This window comes from Dendrobium catenatum, unplaced genomic scaffold (genome assembly GCF_001605985.2).
Source record: "Dendrobium catenatum unplaced genomic scaffold, ASM160598v2 fragScaff_scaffold_716, whole genome shotgun sequence".
In the NCBI taxonomy this organism is placed as follows: domain Eukaryota; kingdom Viridiplantae; phylum Streptophyta; class Magnoliopsida; order Asparagales; family Orchidaceae; genus Dendrobium; species Dendrobium catenatum.
In genome coordinates, this window is record NW_021319178.1 from 18,000,974 (window position 1) to 18,026,413 (window position 25,440).

Genomic DNA, 25,440 nt, shown 5'->3' on the forward strand with positions numbered 1-25,440 from the left:
ATTGTAGGTTTGAGTCTCTTTTTTTTTCAAATATGTATTTGATAGAATTGTAATTGTATCAAACTTGTGGGGGTTTTGGAGCAAAAGAATGAAGTGGACTAGAAGGATGTACCTGTCAAAGGTGAAGCCCAATGTCCATTCAAAAGTCAAGAGCCTGAAGAACCCCACAAGTAGAGTCTATAATTTGACTGGGTTGTATAATGGCAGGCAACTCTGCTGCCAAATCTGGTTGTAATAATATGAACTCTGTTTTCATTCATTGTACTTTATTCATAAATAAAAGCATGCTTTAATTGCTTACCTGGTTGTGCAATAGAAATGCATCTTTTTTCTAGGTTTCTTTCTTTGCTTTTGCTTAGGAGTGGCTTGGACTTTTCATGCGGTAGGCTCTTAGGACAAAAATAAGATTTATACCCATTAAAATGTAATTAATCTAAAAATTGATTTAGGCTCCACGATTTTCTAATAAGTAAGAAAGTCTTGCATGGCTCCCTTCAAGGGGCCAAGTTTTCAAAATTTAAAGAATCATGCATAATAAAAAATGTGTCACATGTAGAATGCCTCCACTTAAGGACTAGATAACAAAAAAGCATTTTCCTTTATGAGTCAGCATATGCATACCTACTTGCATAGGCATCTTGGCCTCAAAGCCAAGCTATAAGCCCTACCTTCTAAATAAAAATAACCTTCCCACTCTTCATTTGCATTGAGATCGGATGGCATGGTTTTAAAAGCTACTAGGTGGGTCTAGCTGGTAGTTCCTTCCAGGCGGGACAGTAAATCCAGAGGTCGGGCAGGCTATGTCTCTCGTGAGGTGTAGTTTGTAAGCCCCTTTGCACTCGTTAGATTTAGGTTCGAGGCACTACCTATCAGTAGTCTTCACTTTAGTCTTATGGTCCGAGGCATGGGTTGATTCCAAATCACCCTATAAGCCCTCATCATTCGGGCAATTCTTACAACATATGTCGAAGGAATGTAAGCCCCAACTTTTTAATAAAAAAAATGTCAACTTAAACCAAAATTAGATTGCTAAAATGTAAAGCCCAATATAGGATAGTTTGAGCACCTCTGAGTGTCCCTCAGAATCAAGTGCTCCTACCTCACATTCCCTTGGACTTCACTCCAAAAATCTGATTCTAAGTTGATCAATTCCTCCTTGAAATTTTTAAAGGGCCAAAACCTTTAAACAAGACTTTCATGAATTTTAAAACAAAAAGCAAACTTTAGCCAATGTCTTAAATGACTTCCAAGAAAAGCAAAACCACTAGTTTAATCAAAAGTTTTCTCAAGCACTAAAGCTTGGGATGTAATTAACCATAGGGGCTTGCCCTTATGGGATGTCTGTACCCCAGAAATAAATAAACCTCATTCGACCAAACATCGAGTGGGGGAATCTCTGTTAATAATTGTAAATTTTATTATTGAGTCCATAAGGAAATGATATTTTTACTCTTCGGGGTAATATATCATATTCTTATGCCGTACTCGATTATAAAATATGCAATCCGTTTGAGGATACAAAATTTCTCCAACACTTTATTGTGAGTGTTCTAATTGTTAATTGTGGGATTTGTGTGACTTGCAGATAAGTATTTATTTTCTTGGTTATTATTTTATTGTTTCCCGCCAATACATGTAATTGTTTGCTATTACTTTATCAACAATTGAGAAGTCGTTTAAATTGGCCCTTGATTGCCATTAATATATATAATTGCTATGCTTTTCAATTCTGTATTATTCCTAAGCAATTTTTGAATCTAGCATTTGTTTCACAGCTTATCTTTAAAAGATGCAAGTAGTACTAATAATAACGCATGGCTGCCAGCTATTTGTGCTTTACACTATTTAAACAATAGTACTCAAAACATCCCTCGAAAGCTACTATTGCTTGAAATGTGGCACTAAAATCCCTCGAAAGCTACTATTGCTTGAAAATTGGATGAAAATAAATGCATGAAATTAATTCATGAAATTGTTTGTGAGCTGTTGAAAAATTAGATGAATATAGAAAATTAATTCTTTAAAATTAGATGGTATAAGCTTAGTAATATTTTATTCATGAATATATGTATATTTTGCTATATAAATATAAATTAATTGTAGATGAATAGTTTTTATTAACAAAGTAAATCATTGCATTGAGTGCAATAATTTGATTCAAATGTGTTTTGACATAATGAAAAACTTAAACCAAAATTAATAAAATTACAAAGAAAATGTTCTTAAGATTTGATAGGAAAAAATTCATTTTAATTTTACTTTTTAAGAATATTAATCGAGCTTTGAATCAAATTATTTAGCTGTGTTAAATGCGTGAAATAATATGCATAGCCTTAATCAAGCTTTATGTTGAGCAATGTATCAAGCTTTAATTGAATTTTTTATGGGGTCTTAGTTGATTTTTTTTACGAGCTTGTTCACTAGCCTTAAATGATACTGTTCATGATCATAAACAAGTTGATTAATAAGATGCTCACGCTTGTTGATTTTACAACATAGTATTTACATAAGTGTTCAAGCTTGTTCAATTAAATAATCAAACAAATATGAACAGGCTCTTGTCAACTAGAGTTATGAGTAACTTATCGAACACTAAGTTTATTTGTAGCCTTAATTACAATAGGCTTGTGCTTGAATGTTTTAGAATTATTCTTAATTTGATGATTGCAAATGCTATGTTATGATTTGTATTGATAAAAAGATATTTTGTACAACACCAAAGATGTACATGCCTTATACATGGAAAAACTATGTTTACGCCCCAAGCGAATATGTGTTTTTTCATTTAAACTTTTTCCTTGATCCCAACCCAGAAGATGTTTTGTCATTTCTGACTGTCATCATGCTGTTGTCCTTTTTCTTTTGTGCAATTGTGTGCACATCCTTTGAATGTCTTTACTATATTAACATATTGGTTATTTCTATGGAATGTCAATACAGGCAATTCGGGAAGAAGCTTCCAGACTTGGCATAAAAGGTCCATGGTTCACAAAATCATATTTGGAAATGATTCTGGAAAGCAAAGGTATCATGTACTGAGAGCATGCATTCGCAGCTATGAAATACATGCAAAACTAGATGTAATTAATTATTTTGGCTTATCGGGCTTATGATTGTGTAGATGTGCATGCATGTTCAAGGCTTCTAGCGATTTTTTTTTTAAATTATTTTTTTATTATTTTTATTTTTATTATTATTATTATTATTATTATTATTTTTTTTTTTTCAAGGCTTCTAGCGATTGAATTCTTATATTGTGGGAATAATGAGGCTTTTAGTTTTAACATATTGGGACCGAATGCCATATTCTTTTTGTTTGGAATTTGATGACAAGAGGCTGGAAATGTGAAGCTACTTATTTAGCATATTAACAAAATCATTTTAATCGAAAGTTGGTTTGATTTTAACTGTATGATAGTGTCTAAACAAGTGACTTCTGCACTAGGTTGATGCAACTTTCCAGCATAATTATCGCCTTAAATGGTTAAATGATGGACGGTGCCATTCTAGCATGTGTCCTGAGGCATTTGGAGTAGGAAAGCTCGACAAGTCATCTCCCATTCGTAAACCCGCAAGCTATTATGCCCGCTTTAAGGTCATATCATTCATCAACAATATGGAAAATGCTTTTAGGGTAATAAGGGTGATAATATTATGGTTCATGATGAATATGACACAAAACAAACCCCCGAACAAATTGACGTAGTCAAGCATATTATTACAATTCAGAGTATTTTGCTTTGATGGTCCACTTGCTCTGTTCTAAATTTTTTCGAAGGCTAGTGCTTTGCCTCCCACATTTTCTACTCTTTTTTTCTTCTGTTGACCCTCTTAGGGGTAAGGGTTCTTTGCAAATGGATTCACCTACCAATTTCTTCTTATTCTTTCAATATGGAAAGAACTTTGCTAGACACAAGCTGCCCACCACTATACACGGTAAGCCTATTCTTATTTTTTTTTGGGGATGAGATTTCTAATGATATACTTTCTGATGGGCATCTGTGTTTATGAAATCATCTTTGGAAGCATATTATTGATGACTTTTCTTTTAGGATTCATATTATTTGAATGGTCTATAAATGCTTTTGTTGAAGTGTTATCTATTTCTTTAATGGTTATGAGGAGCCACATGTTGTCACGACCCGGCTCGGTTAGCTCGCAAGTGCGAGGCGGGAACAGAGATCGGACATAAATAAGATAAAAGAAACTTTACAAGACAATTAACATAACTCCAAAATGAAGCATCAACATAAAGAAAGAGCCACTACAATCTTCAAACATAAACTTTTTCTTTTCTTTCTTTCAAAAATCACCAATCGATGGATTTAACATTAAGATTACAAAAAGATATAAAAGGGGATCCACAAGTATAACCTTTTTCTCTTACATTCTAATTCTAATCTTTCAATACAAAACATCAAAACACAAAAGAACCTGCCGCCCGTCATCTCCCTACGACGGTAGGTGCGCGGTGGTTAGTCGGCCATTTACCCCTTCCTAGATCCTCCTGAAAAGTATTCCCACAACGAGGGTGAGTCTTATACTCAATAGGTGAGAATGGAAATTCAAATAAACTTAAAATCAAGAGAGTAAACTATAACATGCTTTAAGTATTTTAGCAAAAGAATCATCGATCATAAAACAAGTTGTGCTCAAAGAAAAGCATACCGTTACCTCAACTTTCAAATGCTTAATCCTTCCATAATCTTTCCTTTCTTCCTTTTTAAAACATCATGCCTCAAGGGATAATCTCAATTGCATGTAATATGTGTATGAAACATTCATGACAGTTTAATATATATATATAACTATAACACTCGTCTCAGGAGTATCACTTGTACTGATCAGGTACATATAAATTGGCCATTTCCTTTTCCATTGGTTCATAGGAATCATTCTTTTCCATGGCTTATAAGAGCCTCCTTTTCCATGTGATACTCCCGCGTCAACATGCACATACATTTAATATTTATATAATCATAAGAAATGCTTGATGTAAATCATTCTTAAACTAACCACTTGTATGTTTCCATAAAGAAATGCATGCTTGATATGCTTATGTGTGCTTTTGCATGTAAGAGGAAAGACATGTATAGCATAAATAGAGAAATGAGCATGAGATCCATAAATTGTACTTTTACATAAAGAGAACTTTTGCATTTGCATCAAGTGTCCATAAACTTACTAAGGAACATGAGCCATAATAGTTTTCGTAATGAGCATAAGGGATTTGTCACTTCAATGTAATTGCAATGAAAGAAAATTTGTTTAAAATTACTTATGTTGATGTGTTTATTTTGTTTCATTGTTTGTTTTATAGTGATTATTTGTTTCTATAGTTTGTGTTTATTTGTTTTTCATTAGTGTTATTTTTATTTTTATTTTTATTATTATTATTATTTTTTCAAGGCTTCTAGCGATTGAATTCTTATATTGTGGGAATAATGAGGCTTTTAGTTTTAACATATTGGGACCGAATGCCATGTTCTTTTTGTTTGGAATTTGATGACAAGAGGCTGGAAATGTGAAGCTACTTATTTAGCATATTAACAAAATCATTTTAATCGAAAGTTGGTTTGATTTTAACTGTATGATAGTGTCTAAACAAGTGACTTCTGCACTAGGTTGATGCAACTTTCCAGCATAATTATCGCCTTAAATGGTTAAATGATGGACGGTGCCATTCTAGCATGTGTCCTGAGGCATTTGGAGTAGGAAAGCTCGACAAGTCATCTCCCATTCGTAAACCCGCAAGCTATTATGCCCGCTTTAAGGTCATATCATTCATCAACAATATGGAAAATGCTTTTAGGGTAATAAGGGTGATAATATTATGGTTCATGATGAATATGACACAAAACAAACCCCCGAACAAATTGACGCAGTCAAGCATATTATTACAATTCAGAGTATTTTGCTTTGATGGTCCACTTGCTCTGTTCTAAATTTTTTCGAAGGCTAGTGCTTTGCCTCCCACATTTTCTACTCTTTTTTTCTTCTGTTGACCCTCTTAGGGGTAAGGGTTCTTTGCAAATGGATTCACCTACCAATTTCTTCTTATTCTTTCAATATGGAAAGAACTTTGCTAGACACAAGCTGCCCACCACTATACACGGTAAGCCTATTCTTATTTTTTTTTGAGGATGAGATTTCTAATGATATACTTTCTGATGGGCATCTGTGTTTATGAAATCATCTTTGGAAGCATATTATTGATGACTTTTCTTTTAGGATTCTTATTATTTGAATGGTCTATAAATGCTTTTGTTGAAGTGTTATCTATTTCTTTAATGGTTATGAGGAGCCAAATGTTACCCAACTTTGGGGCTTTTCCCCTCATCTTCATGTCTGCCTCATCAATTAATCTGCGCTGCACTCATTGGGATTAATTTTGGCAAACCAATGTAGGTTAATAATGCTATGAATGATGCTGCCATCAGACTTTTCTGACTGTTAGTTGCCTTTGTTCTTATTCAATCAAATGTTTCTGTCCCTTTGGTTCAGGAGTTATGGATCGACACCTGTACATGTGGCTATTAGCAAAAAATGAAATTTGAAAATTTGCCCTCATATTGCTAATCCTGCAAAGTATTTCTTCATGATTATGATCTTTGTCTCAAGGCACATCCAGAAACAAGAAACTCTTCCTCTAGGGGTCCTTTTGTTTGGGATTTCTCTCTTGATTGTGGCATGGACATATAAGACTTATGTGTGGTAAATAGTCATGATCAAATAGAGCCTACTAGTTTGCTTGGTGATGCTCCCTATGCCTTTGCCCCCGTATGATGCTCTGAAAATTTCTCTTTTGAGTTAGTTTCCACTCTTGCTACTGATGGTTTGTTGGATGTCATTATCTCTATTTCTCCTCCATCTTTAATTACTTTAGATATAGTTGTCGGGCCTATTGATGCTTCAAGAGTCCTGCCCGTGAAAGTTATTTATTAGCCTATTAAGGTTCCCTCAGTTATCTCTACTTTCTCTTCTCCAAATGATGCTACAACTGTATTCTCCGATGCTATGTGTAATTGTTTTGAAGTGGAGATTGTTGATGATCAAGCTCGATCTATTCTTAAGATTTTATATGCTCGTTCTAGTCTTAAGATTATATCAGACTAGTTTAGTTTATTAAATGTTTTGGTTTTTGTTTTCATGAAGAGGTACATTGAACACTTTTTTTTTTCATGCTCTCATATTTGCTTGTTTTAAGGTTAGAGGCTAGGTTTGATAACTATCCTAGCGACTTTGACATTTTGGAATTTGCTGGTTGGATAAATGTTTTTTTTTGGGGGGGGGGGTTTGTGTGTGTAAATTAGGGGTAGCACCCAAACACACACATATGCTAGACTCGAACCTTGGACCTCTTAGTTGGGAGCCAAACTCCCAACCAATAAACCAATGAGAGCTGTGTATGGTGGATAAATGTTGGCGTGCTTCTCTTCTCTTGACTAGATATTACTCGCTCAGCTTTAAAGTTATCTTGATACATTGTCTTTTGTTTCTATGCTTTTCTTGTGTTGGTAATTCTTTGTGATTGCTAGTTTTAGGTAACCTTTTCACTAAGTAGTTATAAAATTTGTTGCTTTTATTAAAAAAGAGGCATCTTAGACGTATGTAAATCTACTTATATCTATGTTAAATGACATATATCACTTGATATAATGTTATTTCTAATGCTAAAATAATACATTTCAATCCAAATAACTTCCTTGTAAGTGAGCCTTTTGATTGTTCTTTAAAATAATTAATTTTGGATTGAAGTATCTAGTATTTGTATTAGAGATGATGTATAAAGTTATGCAAAAGATCTATAGCACAAATATTGAGATTCTTACGAAAATCTTAAATGCAATAAACAGCCAATGCCCTCATGAAACCAGCAAACATCCAAAGGACAAAATGGACCCCCCAAGCCGGCAAACCCAAGGAAGCAAAATCCAAACCTCTTCCTACCATGATCATTGGATTTACCACCATCATTGGATAGCATTAAAAAAAACAAAAAAAATAGAAAATATAACTAATATTGTTCATAACAAAAAAATTAATGCAAAAATCTAAATGCATCACTAAAATAATACATTTCAAATCCAAATAACTTCCTTGTAAGTGAGCCTTTTGATTGTTCTTTAAAATAATTGATTTTGGATTGAAGTATCTAGTATTTGTATTAGAGATGATGTATAAAGTTATGCAAAAGATCTATAGCACAAATATTGAGATTCTTACGAAAATCTTAAATGCAATAAATTATTGTTATTCTCTTTCATTTAAGCACATTGATGATATTCACATATATCTATCATTTAGAAGTTTGTTGTTTGATTTATTTTCTAGTTTGGAGTTTAAGGGGTTGTTTCTTTGAATGCTTGGTTATTGTTTTTAATAATAAAATTTTAGATTCTTGTTTTAGTCTTGTTTGTTCTTATTAGATGTGTGATTCTTTTGAGTGCGGTGCAAGTGTGATGGGCAACTTTTGGGGGACATTTTTCCTTGTATCTTTATATGTTTGTATTTTTTTTTAAAATTTTGTGATATCTTTTCTTTATCTATTTTCTTTTAAATAACTTGTTATTTGTTTGCTAGAGTTTTTGATTTTGTTCAAATTCAATATACGTGAAATTTTATTTGCGGTGTAGAAATTTCAATTGCTCGTTTATTTGTATAGTTCAAATTTCTTATTAATTTATTTGGTCATTTCATTATTTTTTAGGTTTTTAGTTTAGTTCTTTAGATTGCAAATGAAGAAAGACATTTTTTTTTGGTTTATTTAGCGATTTTAATTTGTAAATCCTAATTTCATTTATGTTATTTAAATTTGTTTTATCATGCTATATTTATACTATGAAACCTATACTAAGTTGTCCTAACACTAGATTCATATATGAATATAAAATGCCACCTTATGTTAGAGAGAAGTGGCAAAAGCTTTTTTATTAGATTATCTCAAAATAGTTCCTCTACTTTTCGTAAAAGACCAATTTAGTCTCATATTATCACATTTCTCAAAATAGCTCCATCGAGTACTCAAAATTAATCCAAAATGGTTTTTCGTGTATAAAATGTGACATAAAATTGATCTTAATTTAGTTCATTGACTATAAAAATTGTATTAAAGGATTTATGTCATGATTATTCAACAAGTTTTACACTTGCTGTCGACTTCCTAATGCAACCTTTCATTTTTCTCATCAAGGACTTAAGACCTGGCAACGACAGTGTTTAGGAGAATAGATGTGTGGATGATAAGATTAGAGATAGTCGCCTTAGATGGTTTGTTCACGTAAAATGGTGAACTTCTGATGACCCGGTTAGGAGAATAAATGTATTAGATTTGGCTTATGTTAAGAAATATAGAGGTAGACCTAAAAAATGCTTGGTTCGAAAATATTAGAAATGACATTTCTTTATTAGATTTAAATGAGAATTTGACTTTTAATAGGACACAATGGAGAAAAGGGATTCATATAGCCGATCCTGTATATTGGGATAAATGCTTGATGTTGTTGTTGTTGTTGATTATAAAAGTTGATTCCAATTTAGTTCCTAAATGATCATTTTGAATCAATTTTATAAATTTGTTGGATTAAATTGAAGAAATGTGATATTTAGGGACTAAATTGTTGACATACAAAAGAGGTCGGGTGTCATTTTAGTATTTAACCCCATTTTAGTGTGTACCTTTATTTGTGGGAGTAAAGTTCAACACCTTGAGTGAATGAATAAAGTACAATGTTGGAGCATCTTTATTGAGGTGCTAAAGCCATATAGGTTCAAGTACTATATGAAACAATAGTCTGGCACTTATTGTAATTTCATCACTTGATTCTGACCTTTGTTCAGCCATTCCTGCTTCTTACCTTTCTCTGTCTAGGCAATCCATCATGGCTACCACCGGTTAAAAGATTAGCTGGTATTGCCTTTTAATGATAATGTCAAGTTTTGAATCTCATTTTAAAAAATCCATGTTTCTTTTATGTTCTTTAAGGATAGGTTGTGAATTGAGAAGAATGAGAGAAAGTTCCGTGATATTTCTGATTTATATCATCTAAGTGGAAACTTTTTATAGCCAATGTTTTTTTTTTTCTATAACTTTGTTTTTTTAGGAGGGTTTCTATAAAAGCATTACAATCTCTTGTTGATCTTTTTGTCTTACATGGTCATTTTTTCCTAATCATTTACTCCTTATGCTCAGGTGTTCCCCGTCTCAATACTCCTCCTCCTTTATCTAGTAAGCTTTTAATTGAGAGTCAGGAAAGGACCATTGCTGCTCCTAAGCCAATCCGTCTATCAACAAATGTTGTTCCCAGGCTTGAGGAACTTGCACAGCCATGGACTCGATCTCCAAAGAAATCTGACATTGACCGTGTGGTAGCAACATGGAATTTTATTTCAGGTTTCCTTTGAAATTTTTATTAAGTAGCTACATCTGCTATATTGGAACTTCACAAGCACAGGCGCACATACACCTATTTTTAGTTATTGGTGAACAATATATCTTGATTGACTGCTACAAATCTTGTTGGTTTACTTTATCATTATAAGTTTCTCTTATGAAACCATTGCAGATTCTTCTACTTTACGGGGTAACTTGCAACTTGTTCCGATGCCTGATTCCTATGATTTTGATCGGGGCTTGCTTTTTTCTGTGCAAGCAATTCAGGTTTTTAAGCATTATTAAACCTCTCCATTAAGTGAAGTGTAGGAGGAAAAACGAAATTACTATATTGCATTGATGGTCACGCCATCTTATGTCACTTTCTCATGTTTTATTTCTTTCTTTCAGGTTTTGCTGGAGAAGAAGGGCTTTCCCATTATTGTTGGTATTGGTATGTCATGTATCTTTGTAGATGTATTTGCATGACCTCGTGATGCAGGACGCATTGAAAGAAACTAGAAAGCAGTAAAGAAGATGAAAAAGATGAAAATATCAAGAAAAATAACATGATAAGCTGTCGCACTTGAAAGAATACATTGCTTCTCTTAGAAAAGTTTAAAATCTCAAATATAGTGAAGGATACTCATTTTTGAATAGAAGATGCGGCCTCATATTGATGCTAAAAGATTTGTTAATGGATTTAAAACATCTTAAATAACATAAAATTTTCTTATTCCTAGATTGAAATAAAGTTACTACAGATTTGCTGATAAATTATTAACTTAACTATATAAACTATGACAGCACTAATAAATTAATCAGATGATCGTGAGGTCTAAAATATATAAAATGATTCGAATATACATGACAGATTTCAAATATTGATTTTATATCCACATCAATTTCACTGCTACTTCGGAGAGTGTAAGCTGTAATAGTACTATACTTGAAGCATCATATGCTTCATCAATTAGGTATCATTGAATAGTGGAAAATACTTCCAATAGGCTAGAAGATTACATGATCTTGATGGAATATTGACAATGGCAATGGAGCTATTCTTGAAAAATTAGAAATAATGCTTTAACTTAAAGTTTTATGCGTTGGATATCTGAATCCTTTGAGGAAAAAACTTCAAAATTTAATGTTGTTTAGGATATCCAAATCCCTTGAGAAAAAAAATCATCATAAAATTGATGCCTTTTTTTTCTCTTCTTTTCTTTTATTTCCTTTTCCTCAAAAAATTATGTTATCAGTTATTGTTCACGGGTCTCGAGATGCAAGAAGGAAGGATAAAAGTAGAAAAAAGGGGTATGCTCCTGTTCACTTGAGTGGAATTTGGGTTTGCGTTGAGTTTGGGCTATCTTGGTTTACTTTTTGGGGCTAAGGGTAGTTAGGAGGAAGCGATTAAGTTATGTTCAAATTTTGAATGTTGGTTCTTTGCTGTTTGTTGGAGGAAATCAATGAGGAATTTTATGAGACAAGGTGGAAGCTTGCTGGGAATTTGAATTTAAGTAGGGCTAATTGGTTGGTGATTAAGAAAGTTTTTTGAAGGTTGTTGAAGATTGATAAGGGTGTTAATGATGGGAAAATAATGGGTCATTGTGTGCTTATTGATCTACTGAACAATAATATGATTGATAAAGAAAACTTTCCTTAACCTTAACGGAGTTTTGTTTCAAAATAACTGTCTTGCATTTAGTAAGGTTGGATGCAGAACATCCTTGAAAAAAACTATAAAAGATGATAAAGAAGATGGAAAATATGAAAAGATTAATAAAATTAATAAGATTAGCAAGTTGATGCAAGTTACATGGTGGAATTATAAACATAGTTACAAAGAAACAAAAGCATGATATGTCAACACAATGAATCTACATGCTGCCAATGTTGATCCCTTTAGACATTGGGCTATTGAAGCCTCAAGGAAAGAAAACTAGTAAGTCAAAATAAGAGTTCAAGAATTTTCCATCCAACTTATCATAACATGATTTTTATGACTGAGGAGCTATTTGTAGAAATAGCTTGATAACTAAAAGTCTAATGTAACTTTATGTTTGTTACAAGATAATCTTCATGAACATAATACATAATATAAAACCATTTATTCTTAATAAATATACAACAACAACAAGCTTTATCTTACTATGCGGGTCGACAACATGAATCTTTTTTCTCCATTGTATCCTATTGAGAGTTGAATTGTCATTTAAATCTAATAAAGAAAGGTCATTTTTAATACTTTCTAACCAATTTTTTTAGGTCTACCTCTACCTTTCTTGACATGGGTTGGATCTAATACATCTACTCTCTTAATTGGGACATTGAAAGGCCAACGCTTTATGTGAACAAACCACTTAAGATGACTCTCTCTAATCTTTTCTGCTATTGGAGGTACTCCATACTTTTCGCAATATACTCGTTTCACATTATGTCTCTTCATATACATACTTGTTTCGCATTATGTCTCTAAATGTATAACCACTCATCCGCCTGAGCATCTTCATTTGTGCAAACACTTAATTTAATTTTATTTGCTTTTAATGGCCAATATTCTGCATCATAAAGCATTGCAAGTCTCACCACCATCTTATAAAGTTTTCCCTTAAATTTGAGGGGTACTTTTCTATCACACAATAGGGTCGATACATTCCTCTTTAATCATTCAATTTGAATTCTACTAATAATATGCCCATGTATTTCACCATCGCTTTGGATAATAGACCCAAGATGTCTAAAACATGCACTCTTTTCAATGACATGATCACCCAATGGTACAATCCCACCATTAGATGTATTACTACTAAAATTACACTCCATGTATTTTGTTTTAGATCTACTCAAACAAAAATCTTTAAAACTCTAAGATTGACCTCCTTAATTCAAATTTTGATAAACTCCCTTTCCAATCTTATCAATAAAAAGAATATTATTGGCAAAAAGCATACACCAAGGTACATCTTCTTGCAAATGTCTTGTAAGACCATCCATGATTAAAGCAAAAAGATATGGGCTTAAAGTTGATCCCTGATTTAATCCAATTGAAATGGGAAAATTATTTGTCAAAATATCTTGTATTTGAACATAAGTAACAACTTTCATATACTTATCCTTAATGTCTTGAATATAAGCATTATTAACTCTTTTCTTTTCTTGAACTCTCCAGAGCATTTCTCTTTAAATTTTATCACATACTTTCTCTAAATAAATAAATATCATATTTAGATTTTCCTTAATCTCTCTATACTTCTCGATCAAACATCTCAACAAATATATAACTTCCATAGTAGATCTATCCGACATGAATCCAAATTGATTTTGAGAAATATTAGTATCATGTCGTAACCTCTGCTTAATTATTCTCTTCCAAAATTTTAATGTATGACATATTAAATTAATTCCTCCATAATTCACACATTTTTGTGCATCGCCTTTATTCTTAAGAATAGGAATGAACACACTCTTTCTCAACTCTTCTGACATCTTTTTAGTTTTTCAAATAATATTAAAGAGCTTAGCAAGTTAAGAAATTCCTTTATCTCCTAAGCATTTCCATACTTCTATTGGAATATTATTAGGTCTTACTATTTTTTCACACATCATTTTCTTTAAAGCCTCTCAAAATAGTGAATTTTTGTTCATTGTTCACGTGTATTCACTGAAGGAGAGCAAGCAGTCAACTGCGTTTAATTTGATTTTTTTTTGTCTCTATTTCATGGAAAGGAAAAGAAACTCTTGGAGTGATGTTTGAAAGAGAAAGTATTAAGAGAGAAAATTGCGGTTGAAATGATGAAAGCTAGGGAAACATTGTAGGAAATTGTTGTATTAGTGTGAAAAAACATAAATAACTTCATAAAGATTAGAATAAACCTTCAAAACTTCCTCTTTGATACCCAATTGATGCAGGCAATACATCTAAGTTGTAAGAAACATAAGAAATAGAAAGAAACAAAATGAAATTATACCAAACATCAGATCCCTAAGCTGTTGATGCTGATTTCCTTAATACATCTGGTTGTCAAATTCCCAAGGTAAGAACAATTGAAACCAAAACACACGTTGAAAGAAGTTTTGTTTGAACTCATCATAATTTGATTTTTACATTGAATAAGGTGCTATTTATAGAATTAGTTTGACAACTACAAGTTCGGACTTCCTCTAAGCTTATAATAGGATAATCGACATAAAAATAAGTGATAATGTAAAAAAATGCTAATTATCAATAAATTCAATATATATATATAATTTAGATCATCGTCAATTGGAGGACAAATTTTATTATAACCCTCACGCTTTCAGCAAGGAGATTGCCTGTCCTGCAAGGTTACATGTTTCATGCCCAATCAAAGATCATAATCATGGAATAGATGAGGAAAGGGTTTTCACATTCACAATTAAAAAAAAAAATCATGCCATAAATACTGTCTTGCGCAACCTAGAATTCATTACTTAGGACTTCCTTATTTATAGATGGAAGAAAAAACAATCTACTTGCAAATTGCTAATATTATGCTAATAAATTAACTAATTGGTAAGAAACTAATAACCTTAATTGGATATGAAAAGACCATGAAGTCTAAAATGTTGAAATATCCATTACAAAAATATGAGCCTGGATTTTATGCCCACTTCATCTCGTATACATGAAATGCATACTAGATTGTTGAATTTCATTGTTTTAGCTTTATGAATTTCCCTTCCCATGCACATACTTGATTCATCATAAGATTATTACTTTTTTTTTAATTTCTTTCCTTTCTTCTCAATTCACTGTTTACTTATATGCTTGGGTTGATTTTTCTGTTCTATTCCCAATGACTTACCTGCCTCCGTGTTACAATGAATGCAATCTTGGTAATGAATTTTTAATTTCTTTGAAACATTGTAGGTGGCCCTAGTGGATCTGGCAAAACTAGTTTGGCTCAGAAAATGGCTAATATTGTTGGCTGTGAAGTAATCTCATTGGAGAGTTATTACAAGTCTGAACAAGTGAAAGACTTGAAGTATGATGATTTTAATTCATTGGATTTGTTACTGTTATCAAAGGTATCATATTAGCTATTTTATTTGGGTTACTAACTTTGCAGTTTTCTGTCAAGTTCAACTTATTTTGTTAACTTGTTCAATCTTTTGAAAATTCATTTTTTGCTCAGTTGTGAGTTTTATTTTATTTAATGGAATATGTGTTGCTCCCAATGCCCATCTTTTCTACGACTTCTATATTATAAAATTTTAAAGTTTTTCTTGAATATTTATGATTGACAATTAGACATCATGTATAAAAGTCATTATGCCTCTTTAAAACTTAATTCTTGTTTGATGTACTGTTTCCTATTCATATCACTATCCTACTGTGGGCTTTGTTTGTATTTAGGTGGCTTCTCAAAAATCGATTCAGTTGAATCCGACCAAAATTGATAGCCAATAGATGCATTGCATGAATGTAGTCCAGGATTGCATCGATCACTAGACAAATTACTCAAATATCGTCCATTTGCAAAACTAATAGCATCGATGTGTCTGGAGCGTCAAGATTATAGAAAAAGGACCCATAGTTGATTCAATCAACAACGATAAAAAACAATATGGACAATGGTCACCGTTTCATACAAATTTGATTCAAACCGTATCAGACGCAATTAAAACTACTGAAAGTCTCTTTTTTCACAAAATGAATCGCGTCAATGCATTCAGAGCATCTAGATTATTGTGAAAGGATCTTCACGGTGGATTTGATTGAATACGATTATAGCTGTAGACAATCAACATAATGCCATCCACATTTGGTGTGAAACACCTCGACCACAAAGTATCCAATCATTGTCCGTTTAACAAAACATATTTTGTCGTTGCGCCTAGAACATAGAAAATTGTTAGAAATGACATTTATATTGATCGGATTAGTGCACAAGAGGAAATTGAAAATTTACTCACACTCGAGGCAACTATGTGAATTCAAAACGCATGACCGATGAGAAAATTATGTGAAGTAAAATCATACTTAATTTATTTTATTTCCACCTAAGTTAATTTATTAAAAATTAAATCAAATATAATATGCAATCCATATCTCCTAAAACCCCAAAATTTCAAATTCCTTTTACAAATCTTGGTGCTGCATCTTGCTACGTTGATCTTCCACATCTTTTATCTCATATCTTCCCATCCGTCTGCTCATGCCATCATAAACGTAAAAAAAAACTTAACTAAAAGTCTCTCCCACCTCCTGCATGGGCTCTCCCCCTATTCTCGTTTTCTATCGAACTCATTGACCTCACCATCTCACACACCCCCTCTTATCTCCTACTCAATCTCCCCAAACTTCAATGATAGATAAGATGGTAAGGAACTCATGATTGAGGGCTCATTAGAAGAAGGCATCAATGACACAAGTGGCATGTGGATGAAAAGAATGAGTCGCAATGGAATTTTGTCAAAGAAGCCCATGACATGACCGATCATTTGGTTCTACCTTTTATACTATTACTTGAAATGCTTAACAACACATAACAAGGAAGTCACAATAAGAGGCTAAGAGCTTGTTGATGAAGATGTAAGTGGGACTAACTGCTCTCATACTGGCCTCCATCATCTCCTTTCTACATAATCAAAGCCCACGACCCTCTTATGAATGCTGCAAACACTATTGTCATTCCTAAACTTCTTGCTTCTCATCGACAAATCTCCCTTACTAGCTCATTGACGAGCTTCTTCAACCATGGTCTTTAGTAGGGTCTCTAACTCTACACTGTGATGCAGCAAACCATAAAGAAAAGTCAAGTTGGAGAACACAAGGACAATAAAACCAAACTCGATTCACTTTAACTTGCAAACATCCAAACAAACATCCAAATAAATGAAAAGTCAAATCAAACAAAACAAAATTATAACATAAAAATGCTATCCTCAGAACAACCGTCAAGCAGTTTCCTCACATGCAACGAGAGTAGGAAAATATATGAAAATAGTGCGTAGGCTTGCAAACCGAGGGTCCACCACTGCAAAAGGGTCCAACGTCCTATCCTCCGGCAAATGTCTCCAAAATCACCCAACAAACAACTTACAAATGCTTTATAAGAAGGATACAGGTGGAGTAGAACTTGCGTAGAGAAGAAGGGATTAGAAGCCAAGAAGAAATAGAGAGGAGGAAAGGGGGTGGAACAAGCTCTCAAGCTTTTCCAAGAGAAGAAACCCTCAGGTTTTTAGTAGAGGCTTTGCTCAAATTTTCAACAACCTTACTCATTCCAAAACATTTCCAATTTATAAGCAAAAGAAAGAAGCCAAACAGCCATACCACCTCCAACCTCAACCAATTAGGTTTGGGGAAATGAAAGGCCATAGGCCACCACAAACAGCCCACAAATTCTGCACAGAAAACAGGAAGGCCACGGGAAACACAGCCAGGGAGCCACGGGAAAGCAGCCAGAGAGGGACCCGAGGAGCCAAGCCAGGAAACGAGACAGAGGAATACACGGGAAAAGCAGCCAGGGAGAAAAACGAAAAGGAAACCAACCCACAGCCTTAATTCATAAGGAAGAAACCAAGGATACACAAGAATTGGAAGAAACAAGCTTCACTCTACATACCTTTATGAATTTATGAGCTAGAAAGTGGAATTACTCCTCCAAACAATTAGCTAAACTTCAGCTCAAGCATTAATGAGCTAGCACCAAGTAGAACCCAACTTTTTTATCTCAACCCGAGAGTAGCCAAGGCCCAACCCGAGAGCAACCAAGGCCCAAACCAAAATACAGCAAACCACCCAAAGGACGGAAAGGACCCAAATGCAAGCAAACCCAAGACTTGCCATGCCCAAGCACATCCTACCATGATCATTGGATGCTTTCCATCATTGGATAGCTTTAAAAAAAAACCAAAACACAATTAAATATTGTTCAAATTACATCAAAACAAAATAAACTAAAAATGTGAATGCATCAACCGTACAACCTCTTCGAACAACCTTGTCCTTTGAGCATCACCTAAACCTAGGGGTGTAGGTGAGTCAAACTGACTCGTGAACCGGCTTGGGCTATAGCTCGATAAATGGCTTGTGAGCCTAGCTTGATGAGCCAATGAGCCAAGCTTGAGCCAGCCATACCTTGATTCGTCAGCTCGCTAGCCAACTCATTTAAGATATATTAATATAAAGGGTTTTTTACATACATAACACTTGAAAGTACTGAAAATACATATCGAACACCTAAAATAATATATTTACTTATATACCACCTATTTCTCATACTTATTTCTATTCTAACACTCTGTTAGGTCTCCGTCAAAAAAAGCGTCAAAAATTTTTCGCTTGGCTTCAGTCGCGCGAGGAAACATACCGAGCCGCCCGTTTGCCGCTCGGTCGCTGCTCGTTCGCCGCTCGGTCGTCGCTCGGTCGCCGCTCGGTCGCCGCTCATTCGCCGCTCGGTCGTCGCTCGGTCGCCGCTCGGTCGCCCTGTCGATGACCCTGTCGGTCGCCGCTCGGTCGCTGCTCGATCGCCGCTCGAACGCTTTCGCAGGCGTTGGCTTTCCTCCGGTCGAGAGAGGGATTGTCTTCTCCATTGTATCTGAAGATCTCGCTTCCATTGGCATCGACAGGGTCAGATTTTGATATTCTAACACAATTTCTCGAACGCCTCTGCTTCCCTTAAGTTTTTTTTGAAAATTTCTATCAGGTTTTCAAAATTTCTTACAAGCAAAGCATTTCTTACAGATTTGGTTAGCTGACAACTGGTTTATTTTTTTAGGGTCGCACTAAACAACGCAAGGTCGACAATGTTAGATTTTGATCTTCTAACACAAATCTTTGATTTCTGTTTGAGTTGATTTTTCCCCTGTTTAGTTGTTGCTATTGCTATGAAAAATTTGTTTAGCAGCTGTATTTGTAATTGTTGATTGTTGATTAGGACTCAATCATTTGGATGTAACTATGACTATGAAATATAATATAAATTAGCTTCTACATCAGTGTTTACTCAATATTGCTCTCGGTATATCTCTCGGTTTGTATCAGCTTTGGTATGCCTCTCGGTATATTCACACTAAAGTTCTGCATATCACTGCACTGAGTGTTATCTATAAAACCCATATATTCTTCATGATCTTTAACTACAATCACCACCTCTACTCTATTGCTATCACATGAACTTGTAAGCATGTCCATTACATCGGTATCATTCAAAATCGGCATGTATATTTTTGGCGATGTTCCATTAACATGATAATGCAGTTCGTATGCATGACCCGGAATCCATGTGCAAAGTGCTTCAGTACGTTCTTTCAACAAAAACAAATTAATATCACTTCTCTTAAATTTCAAAGTTTTCTGACTTCCACCAACATATTTTATCATGCTTTGTCCCTTCACCACATTCCAATATTCTCCATATTTGAAGACAACAGAACACAAATCATTGCAGTCCATATCTATAAAAACACTAATTAGTAAATTTATTAAAGTTCTGTTTCGGTACCATGATATTTTATTTCGGTACCGTGAGATTTTATAAATATTAGAGCCTAAATATAAGTTCAATGGCTCTCAATTCCAAACTATTAGAGCATAAATACACAAACTATTAGAGCATAAATATAAGTTCTGTTTCAGTACTGTGAGATTTTATTTAAACAAGAGATTTAAATGGCTCTCAATTCCAGATTATGGCACACTCTCAATTCCAGAAAACTAAGGACAAGAAAGGATTGAATCATTGAAGTAATCAGTACCTCGGTGCTGAAATCAACTGGAACAACTAGCATGGAGAAAAGCTGTGCGGAGTAGCCGTCGTGCAGAAATCGAAGGATGAGCGGAGACGGCTGGAGAGTGACCGGCGTGGGCGTGCAGAAATCGAAGGATGAGCGGAGCCGGCATGCAGAAATCGAAGGACGAGGCTTGGAGACGGCTGGGCGGAGTGACCGGCGTGGAGAAATCGACGACGATCGGGACGATTTCCGCGCAAATGACAAGCTCGGGTAGACGGACGTAACTGGAGTGGTATTTTAGGTTACCTATTAATGTTTTGGGTGGCTGAATAGTAAATATGAAAGTTATAGTGTTAGATGCGTAAATAAGATAGTTTCAAGTGTTATGCAAGTAAAAATCTCTAATATAAAATGTACTTAAAATATATTAGCACTCATAATTTTAAGTACAAAACTATATAAATCATATCAATTATATTAAGCGATTATTTATTATTATTTTTCTTTGATTTTTGATTTTTTATTATTTTATTATAATAATTTCTTAATCATTTTCTTTTTCATAGTAAGCGAGCTAGCTGTAACTCATAGAATAAATCTCGAGGTCAAACTCGATTAATTAATCAGCTCAACTCGTTTATCTACTTGAATCCACTCTTCCTTCCCTTCCATTGCCGCCTCCATCTTTCTTAAGCTCAAGAAGGCAGTTAGCTTGATACATTTGAGTTTGAGTGTCAAAGATGTATTTGCAAGTAGAGATCTTCCATGGGCTGCAGAAACCTTAGTTAATATAAAAACTTGCTTTGCTGCTGTTGTTGACGAATATTTTCGCACCGACTCGACTCCGATCGAGCCCGACTAGGCTCGATCGCGCTCGATCGACTCGATCGATCGACGTCGAGACAAAATCGACTCAAATTAAACTCCAATTTAATTAAATTAAATCAATTTAATTTAATTAAAATAAAATTTAATCAATTAAAACCCAATCGAACCTAGTCGAGCGTCGTCGAACCCAATTCGACGCTATTCGGCATCAATCGGAGTTCAATTTCGCAAAATTGACTCAATTGAACAAAATCGGACCCAAATCGACTCAAATCGATTCGGGTCGAGCCCAATTCGGAGCCAATTTCAGCCCCAATTGATTGATTTGGGCTCAATCAACTTCCCAAACCAGAAATCCAAACTTATGGCTGAGATATTCTCTCAAATCTCACCCAAAATTTGGGTCCAATGTACTCAAGCACATTTCACCTCGTTTCAAGCAACGAGGAAGCCGGATTGGGTATTATAGGCGGTGGACCTGTTCCCTCGTGCTGTCAGTCCGAACCCGTCCCGAAACAAGAGCGGGAGAGGGAGTGGGGAGCGGCAACTTGGGATGTAATTAACCATAGGGGCTTGCCCCTATGGGATGTCTGTACCCCAGAAATAAATAAACCCCGCTCGACCAAACATCGAGTGGGGGAATCTCTGTTAAATAATTGTAAATTTTATGATTGAGTCCATAAGGAGATGATATTTTTACCCTCCGGGGTAATATATCGTTTTCTTATGCCGTGCCCGATTATAAAATATGCAATCCGTTCGAGGATACAAAAATTCTCCAACAGCTGTTGGTAAGGTTGCGGAGTTTCCCAATTTGAGAAAGTAGTTAACAGTTCTGGAAGACCGGTTGGAAGAAATAATTCCAATTGCATACTAGATGTTTTCACATATCATAAAGTTGAAGCTGAACTGGTTTAAAGAAATTCTTCTCTATATTTAAAGTACAAGTTATTCAAACTGCATTAAGCAAATGCATTTAAAGCCCTTAAAGGACATCCGTGAAGACTTTTTTAGGTAAAAAACCAACAAATTTGAAATCGAGAAGCATGGTGAAAGAAGTTCAAATATTACATATTTTACAGAAAATCCATCCTCTCTTTCTTTTATCGGATGGCTTCCTAATTTCCATAATTAGCTTTTGCTTTACCATGAACAAGAATGAAAGTGTGCATGCAAGCAAACTCAGGCCAATCATATTCAACAGCTGTGGCATCACTTTACTGTCAACTCGGGGAACTCAAACTCCTGTCCGTCTCTCTCTTTCTCCCTCTCTCTATTTCTCATCCACTTTCTCAACCTCTCACACTATCTCCCTCTATCTATCTCTCTCTCTCCCTCTCTCTATTTCTCATCCACTTTCTCAACCTCTCACACTATCTCCCTCTCTCTCTCTCTCTTTATATATATATATATATATATTTATTTATGTGAAAACAATAGAGAAACAATGTTGTCAAAAAAAAGGAAGAAAAAAGTGAGAAAGGAAAGAAAAGAGTGGAGGTTTTAGAAGGATTAAAAAAAAGAAAGGGTAGTTTTTTTTGACTTGTTGCAAGTTCCATGTCACCTCTTGTCATTCCTCACATAGGTATAAACTACAATAAAAGTCTCAAAATCCCATTTTCAACATGTTGGTGTGGAAAGCAAAATCTATGCACGTTTTTCTTAGCATGGCGGAGGAAATTTATTAAAGAATTTCACAATGCAATAGGTAAACTTTTTAAAATCTGATTGCAGTGCGTTTGATGCGGTGATTGGAATTTGTGCACGTTTTTTCTTAGGAAGGCTGGCAAAACTTGTAGATGACACTCATGGAAGATGGTAAGCCTATGCACACAATTCATAGCATAGTGTATAAATTCAAAATTTAGTACTCATGTTTGTTATTCTTAAATTTTAAATAGATACATGAAAACCTATGTATGACTTTTTTGATATCATGGGATAGAAGACCCGCAATTGTGGTGTTTGAAGACACTGACCATGTAAACTTTCTAAGCTTGGTGGGTAGGCCATACTCTTTGGAGATGCCTTCTTAATTGGATGAGTTGCTAGGAGGCTGTTGAAATTTTCAATAATCGTACTTGAAAAAATAAAACTCATAAACTTTGTGGACTCTAGAATAGATTAGTTAAAATTGAACATACAATTATAAAGCTGAAAAAATCAAATATCAAGGATTATTTTAAATATAATGAATGTTGCGCCAAATGAATTGCAAAGAAATAGGATTAAACACAAAATTGAACATAGAATTGGATAGTGCGGATCTTGGCATCTCGCCAAACAAGGATGAAAATGATCTCTCACTGACTTCTAGAACATCCAAAGTTATGAAGTTTGACTACACCCAAATGTGACCAAATGAGAGCCTTTGTTTAAAGGTGAATGAATCATATTGTGGGGGTTTATTTGAATCGTCGTTTGGTCTAAATACAAGCAACAAAATAAAATTTTTTAAATGCACAACAAAGTTACAAAAAGTAATACTTGTCATTTGGTTCTGCAACATGTACGCTAGTGGGCAGAAGACAAAATATTGAACTTTAAAAGGAAAGTGCATGCATTCTAACTGTCAAAATATCTACATAAATAGTGAAAATCTAGATAGTTTTTGAGTTATTCTGGCGGTTCTCTAGAAAAGTTTTAAGATCTATTGTAATACATGGAATAATATGTAAGTGCGTAGTGCAAATGCACTAAATAACTTGCATGTGTATCTTGAATTATGAACATGTGTTGTGCAAACACATCGAATGAATTGCATGCCATTTAAAAGAAAAATCAAGTTACCAAAATTAATTTGCTTGAATGTGCTCTGATAAACTGTTAATGCCCAAATCTAAAAATCGAAATGCTGCTTGGGCCATAAATTAAATGAACTCAAAATTATCTCACATCGATAAGTGCGCAAATACATTTAAGAGCATATAGACACATTAAAAAGAGTGTAAGTGCACCGTGGAACTGCATTGAAAAAACATGCAAATGTATTAAAAAATGCTTGCATTCTCTAAATTATATTCAAGTTCTTGAAAATTAAACTTGTTTACATGTGGTCAATGTTGTGTTTGAGTTTGCTGAGTGGGTGGAAAATAATGGGAACTCAAATTTGTCTCACCTCTAGAAATGTGCTACTGCTTTAAAGCACATGCAATTTATATCATAATACTATGCTCTATCTTATGCTTTATGTAGTAATATAGAGTAAATCACTTAGTATTCGAGAGATGAATCATTGATTCATTTGAATGCAGTAAAGTAAATAACTTGCAATAACAATTAAATGAAAATTTAAAACAATACAATTTCTGTAACATAGAAACATGTTTACTCTCCCACTATGAAATCCTAACAAAGATAAAGTAACTATGATTGTCAAATTTTACTCAAGTCTTACTCCAATCCTTACTAATCTAATTTTCATTGTCATTATCCTCCTTAACATTAGGATTCTTTTCATTAATTATCATCCATATTACCTTGACCTAAATCTTTACTTTTCTATCTTACTACTCTCTTTTTTCCTATGAAAATTTAATTTTTATTTTCGGATTTAAGTATATTTTAATTTATAAAAACCCTAAATCTATGAAAATCATACTTTTAGCCCTCTTTAAACATCATTAAAAGCTTAATAATCATAAAATACCTTTTATTTTCGGATTTACCTAAAAGCCCTAATTTTTAGAAATATGAATTTCTTTAGTCTGTTATTGTAGCACGCCAAAACTTCCCTATTACTTAAATAAATAATTAGAACTTTTAAATTTTCGTATTTAAATTAATTAAAAATTAGGAAAAGTAATATTTTGTGAAAAACCCTAATCTCTACCATTAGAATCCCTCCTATGATCATTTGGAACATTACTCTTTAGGAAATATTCTTAAAAATCCAATAATGTGAAAAGCCCTAATTTTCCAACTCAATATTTTTGGAGAAAAACCTCATTTCTAGGTTTAGAATTTACCGTCCTACCTTCCCTAATAATCTCCTAAAGAAAAGTGAAGTTTTCAATAAACCCTAAAAATTTCTCGTAAAGAAATCGACATAAAAAAGGAGAACTTCTTTGCTTAAAAACTCACCTTAGTCTCCTTTGAAACTCCCTCTTCGATTTCCCCCAAGATTGGCCGCCGGAAAACCATTGCTGGAGCCGCCCATGAACCTCCCGTTCGCCCTCTAGTTTCAGCCGAGAGAAATAGCCGCACGAATGAAAGGGGACTGAATCCATTCGGTCCCCTTAAAGCTCTAAATGACTTAGGGAAGAGAAAATGACCAATTTTCCCTTATATGTCTTTATTTTCTTTAAGCTTCTTAAGGGCTATTAAGTCATTTTGAAAAATTTGGAAACTTATTTGATTTTTAATTTCAAATTTATGAAAAATTCCATATAGGTCCTTTATACTGATTTGCTCAAAATTTTATGTACAATTTTATAAAGTTAATTTCGTCGAAAACCGACAACTTTGAAAAATTCACTTAAATTTCGTTGTGGTGCATCAAAAAGCATGCGATGTCTAAAATTGACATTTTCGGGTTTTAC

The 25,440-nt window shown here is 33.9% G+C and overlaps 1 protein-coding gene across 6 annotated transcripts in view; it reads left to right on the forward strand.

Annotated features, from left to right (window-relative positions):
* The window catches only part of LOC110106183 (uridine-cytidine kinase D), a 95,196-nt gene that overhangs the window by 30,308 nt on the left and 39,448 nt on the right, over positions 1-25,440 (forward strand). For all 6 annotated transcript variants that reach the window (XM_028696141.1, XM_028696140.1, XM_028696139.1 and 3 more), the window contains 5 exons: positions 2,941-3,025; positions 10,193-10,393; positions 10,566-10,660; positions 10,784-10,826; positions 15,264-15,421. In XM_028696141.1, coding sequence (XP_028551974.1) covers positions 2,941-3,025; positions 10,193-10,393; positions 10,566-10,660; positions 10,784-10,826; positions 15,264-15,421 — 582 coding nt within the window. The remainder of the gene's footprint in view (positions 1-2,940; positions 3,026-10,192; positions 10,394-10,565; positions 10,661-10,783; positions 10,827-15,263; positions 15,422-25,440) is intronic.